At 34.3% G+C, this 4,705-nt stretch overlaps 1 protein-coding gene across 1 annotated transcript in view; it reads left to right on the top strand.

Annotated features, from left to right (window-relative positions):
• The window catches only part of LOC106883942 (cytoplasmic dynein 1 heavy chain 1), a 106,810-nt gene that overhangs the window by 5,460 nt on the left and 96,645 nt on the right, over positions 1-4,705 (top strand). The window contains exon 2 of the mRNA XM_014935093.2: positions 4,254-4,362. Within this exon, the coding sequence (XP_014790579.2) occupies positions 4,254-4,362 (109 nt within the window). The remainder of the gene's footprint in view (positions 1-4,253; positions 4,363-4,705) is intronic.

The following is a 4,705-nucleotide window of genomic DNA, read 5'->3' on the forward strand; positions in this document are numbered from 1 at the left end:
AAATACACAAAAGTGAAAAAATCTCAAGAACGGAATTTTTAAAACCATTTCTGACAACGCCATAAACTTCACAGATCTCCTTTTGAGTCTCAGCTGCTTTTTTGCCTTTACGGAAATAAGAAAGTAAAATGTGTCAAATGCTCGTTTTTGCACTCCATGTTAAAATTGACACTGAACTAACAGCCGTAAACAAAATTACGCGCAATTTGTTTCAAAAGTAAGCTAAAAGTAACGGCTATCAAATGTAAAAAAATCATAACCTTAAGTCATTAAAAAATTGTAACTCTATTTGCGAAAAACGAAATTACTTCCTTGCCAAACCAACACAGACACACACATGCACTAATCCTTTTTTTTTTAATGCTTTATTAGAACAAGTCTACATATGCCTTTACTACAGTTAATACTAAAAAGTATTTTGTCCTTTAATAAGCAGTCAACATAAATGGACAGATGCTGGCAATTACTTTCATTATAGAATAGTTACTTTCTTAGAAATAGTTTACTTTATTACGATGTCTGAAGAATTATATATATATATACATATATACATATATATGTGTGAGAGAGAGAGCTTAGAGAGAAAGGTTTGATGATGCAAACAATTAAAAATGTCATGCTTTGAGTTCTATTTTTTCTAACGTAGCAGAAGAAACAGTGGTGCACAAAACCCTTAAATCACTCTGTTGCTTCCGCTAAAATAATTGTAATATATATATATATATATATATATATATTGGCTAAACTGGCAATATGACCATCCCCAAGTACAACAATATATATATATATATATATATATATAGATATTTGTAGTGTGTTTGTCTTTTTCACTTTTACTACCCCATCCTCAGATGTCCAGAAGTAGTAGCTCTCTGAGCTTTCTCCATCCTATTCGTATTCTAGAAACAATACTTTCAGACCATTCCACCTCCATTGCTAATATGGTCACCTAGGTAACAGACTATCTACTACCTCGAGAGAGCCTCCTGACCATTTCAGTGAGTCTCAGTCCTGTGTGTTCTTAGTGCTTATTGTTTAAATATTTGCAGAAAACAAAGGACACAGTGTGTTGGTACTTGTTGCAGTTTGTTGGATAGTGAAGTAATTGTTATTGTGATTGCTATATGTAACACTTGATAAATTTTACCATGAACACATGTTTTTCATGTTTAGAAAATAAATAATTCGGAGATACCATCTGCCTAAAAAAATATTTGAATTAGTGTTAGCATATTTCATGCAGGTAGCATTAAAAAGCTAACTAGAAATATTTATGCTTTTTTATTTTTATTGATTAACAGTTATCATGACACATAGTAACATGACCTGTTATAAATAGCAGTCAAGTCTCCGTCTGATACCCTGTTGTACTAGAATAAGATAAACTACATTAGGTAATGTAGTCTTAGATCTATTTCTTACGATAAAAGATTGGATAGTTATGGCTGGTGTGTCTGATCATAAGTCTGCTCTTGATCAGTCTTATTTTGGATGTGATGAGCAGAAATCTAATTACCAATGTTGCTTGATACCATATTTCTGTGGAAATACACTGTTTGAATAAATTTTTAAAATGAAGAATTTAGTAAAATAAATGAAGCTGGTGTTAGGAACAATTTTTACAGGAAATTCTAATGGATGGTTAAAATTTAGATCACTTAAAGTTTGTAACATAGAACCAAGGACAGTCTCAAGTGGGTTGATATCAAAAGGGTTGATGCTTTTTATGCAAGTGTTTTTTGAGGACAATGTTTCATTTTTGAAATTTTATAATAAAATGTTTCTGCGTTCCTTCTTGTGACTTGCATTTTCCCCTTGCTGTCTATAGTTTTTATTCTCCCACCTAGAAAAGTTCTTTTCTAGTTATTCCTAGTATCATACCAAATCACTCTGAAGAAGACATTTAATATTTTGATAGTCTCATTCTATATAGTTTGCTAGATGTTTTGAAAACCAGGGATAAATGAAATTGGAAGCAAATTCAGTTAATTGTATGCATTGCAGTCTGGGAATATTGTACTCACTTCACTCTATCTTTTTACATGTCTAGACTCTGGTGGTGGGCAAGGTGAACTTGATCTGTATGTTGCCATTTCCTTGCATTTAAACATTAGTGTGGTGCATATGAGTATTTGGGTCTAATGAGGCTATTGAAGTTGTGACTTTATTTGGGTGTGTGCATTTGCTTGTCTTAGTAGGAGCTACAGCATTCTTAAGATGTCCTGTTCTGAAGTATTCGTTGCCAGTGCCCCAGGACTGGCTCTTGTGCGGGTGGCACATAAAAGACACCATTTCGAGCGTGGCCGTTTTCGTGCGGGTGACACGTAAAAGCACCCACTACACTCTCTGAGTGGTTGGCGTTAGGAAGGGCATCCAGCTGTAGAAACTCTGCCAAATCAGATTGGAGCCTGGTGTAGCCATCCGGTTTCACCAGTCCTCAGTCAAATCGTCCAACCCATGCTAGCATGGAAAGCGGACGTTAAACGATGATGATGATGTATGTAGTAGCAGGGGATGCAAGAAGTTTAGACTTAGCTGCAATAAAATATTATGTCCCTTGCATATTAATGTGCTCTTTCATTTTTAGTGTTCTTGTTGTGATGTCCTATGTGATCATGCCAGTTACCAGCTTTTCCATAGATTATTGATTAATAATATTACTGATTTTTCTGTGGTGTTGCTGAACTTTGCTTTAGACTATTGTTAGTTTTTATCAGGCTGAGTAGTTCAGTAGTGTAATTAGGATTTGTCTATTTTTATACTGCCTTATGTTTTTTTTCTTTTTTAGGCATTATATTATCTTGTTGAATGTGTGTTCACTGCAGTGTTTATGTTGTTGAGTTCTGCAAACCTAAATTTTATTTTTCTGTAAGACATTCTACCAAGCCATTTGAATCTTGTTTTTATTTTGTTCATTGATGTGTGTTACGATAATTAGGTTTGGTTGTGATAGCTACATGTATGGATTTGTAATTAGCTTGGTGAGGTGTGTTGATTAGAACACAAAGGAAGTTTAGTTGTGATGCTATTGTATCACTCCTGTTGCCTGTCTTTTTGTGTTGCACTGTATTTTTATGACTACGCTAAAGTCTACTCCATTTAGATGGTGTTTTGATGTTTGTGTGAAGCTATTGTGTTGGGGACATTTTAGTGCCATAGTAGGTAGACCAATTCTAGGGTATATTTTAGATTGCTAATTCCACCAAATATACCACCAGTTTCGCTTTATCAGCTCTCTCATTGCAAATGTTGTTTGCCTTTCTATAGGCTAATGTATTTTCTCTTGTGCTGATATTAGGAAATACAATTGCATCATACATTAGATCTCTTAGGAGATCTTTAAGAAAGAGTAGTACAACTCAAATTGCAGCCCATCTTATGTCTAAATGCTAGAAATAGCAGCCTTATCTCCTTCAAATGACAGCTAACCATCATCAAGAGCACATATTTAGTAATGTCTGCCAGAGTCCTTGTACACAACTGAAATGGGGGATACCCATGAGTTGAATAACTTTCATCATGAGTTTGCTCCATAATGAATGACCTGGAACTAAACCACAGGAGGAATACACAACAAAAATATGCATGAAATGAAGAAAAACCAATGCAGACAATACTACTATGCACAACATATATATAGTCTTGTTTTGTACCTATCTGTTTGTTTCTCATTCACTCTATTTTACTGAGAAATACATCATATATAATAGAAATGTATTCAATTTTTCACTGTTAAATACCATGTCACTGCTGAATATGCAATCTTTAAAATAACATGTTTGTGCTAGTATTTGATGTATATTGTGCAGGTGTGGGTGTGTGGATATGGACTTTGATTTCAAACAATGTGGTTCTATCTCACCACATGGCTCCATGGGCCAACAAATACCTTGTGAGTAAATTTGTTTGACAAACTGTATAAAAACCCGTTTTGTTTGTGTGTGTGAATGTTTACATTCTGTATTTTTGTATGAAAGTTAATCAATAAATGGTGACATATTGACATTCCGTATCAACTCTCATGCTTTTCAAGACCTGCTTTTCAAGACCTGCTTTTCAAGTGGAATAAAAAAAGAAAATCCCTTGAAAAATTGATAAGGGTTAACAATAGTAAGGTCATTTGGCTCCATAAGTATTTATCCAACTTCCATTAGTATGGAAAAACAGAATGGATAAATATGTGATTGTGAGTGCATTGGCATGACCCTGTGGTTAAGCTATGTATATCATATATATATATTAATTTCTTTTAGATGATTCTGAAGATGTGGAAAGTGTATCAGAAAGTGAAGAAGGTCCTGAAGGAGCAGTATCTTACCTTATATCCTGTGAAATGCATTATACCAGTTCAAAGATGAGCAGGTAACTTAATTTTTCATTGAAAGAAAATCATTAACCCTTTCGTTACTAACCCGGCCGTAGCTGGCCGAAAAATTTTTTGGTTCATAAGACTAACCCGGCCGAGCGTACCCATTGTTATTTAAATGTATATTTGGACCCAAATCTCGTTAGTACATTCGTTAAAACACCTGATTTCACTTTGCAAACAGTTGAGTTATTGTCTCCCATATTGTTTGGCGTGATATTTGAACTCAGTGAATTTTGGAAGATTTTTTTCCACATTTTTTGCGGCGTTAATTTTTTTCAACTTTGAAGATGGAGAGGAGTTTCATGCTATCAAGCAGTGATTCCGAATTTGAAGGTT

This window comes from Octopus bimaculoides, chromosome 3, assembly GCF_001194135.2.
Source record: "Octopus bimaculoides isolate UCB-OBI-ISO-001 chromosome 3, ASM119413v2, whole genome shotgun sequence".
NCBI classification, from domain to species: domain Eukaryota; kingdom Metazoa; phylum Mollusca; class Cephalopoda; order Octopoda; family Octopodidae; genus Octopus; species Octopus bimaculoides.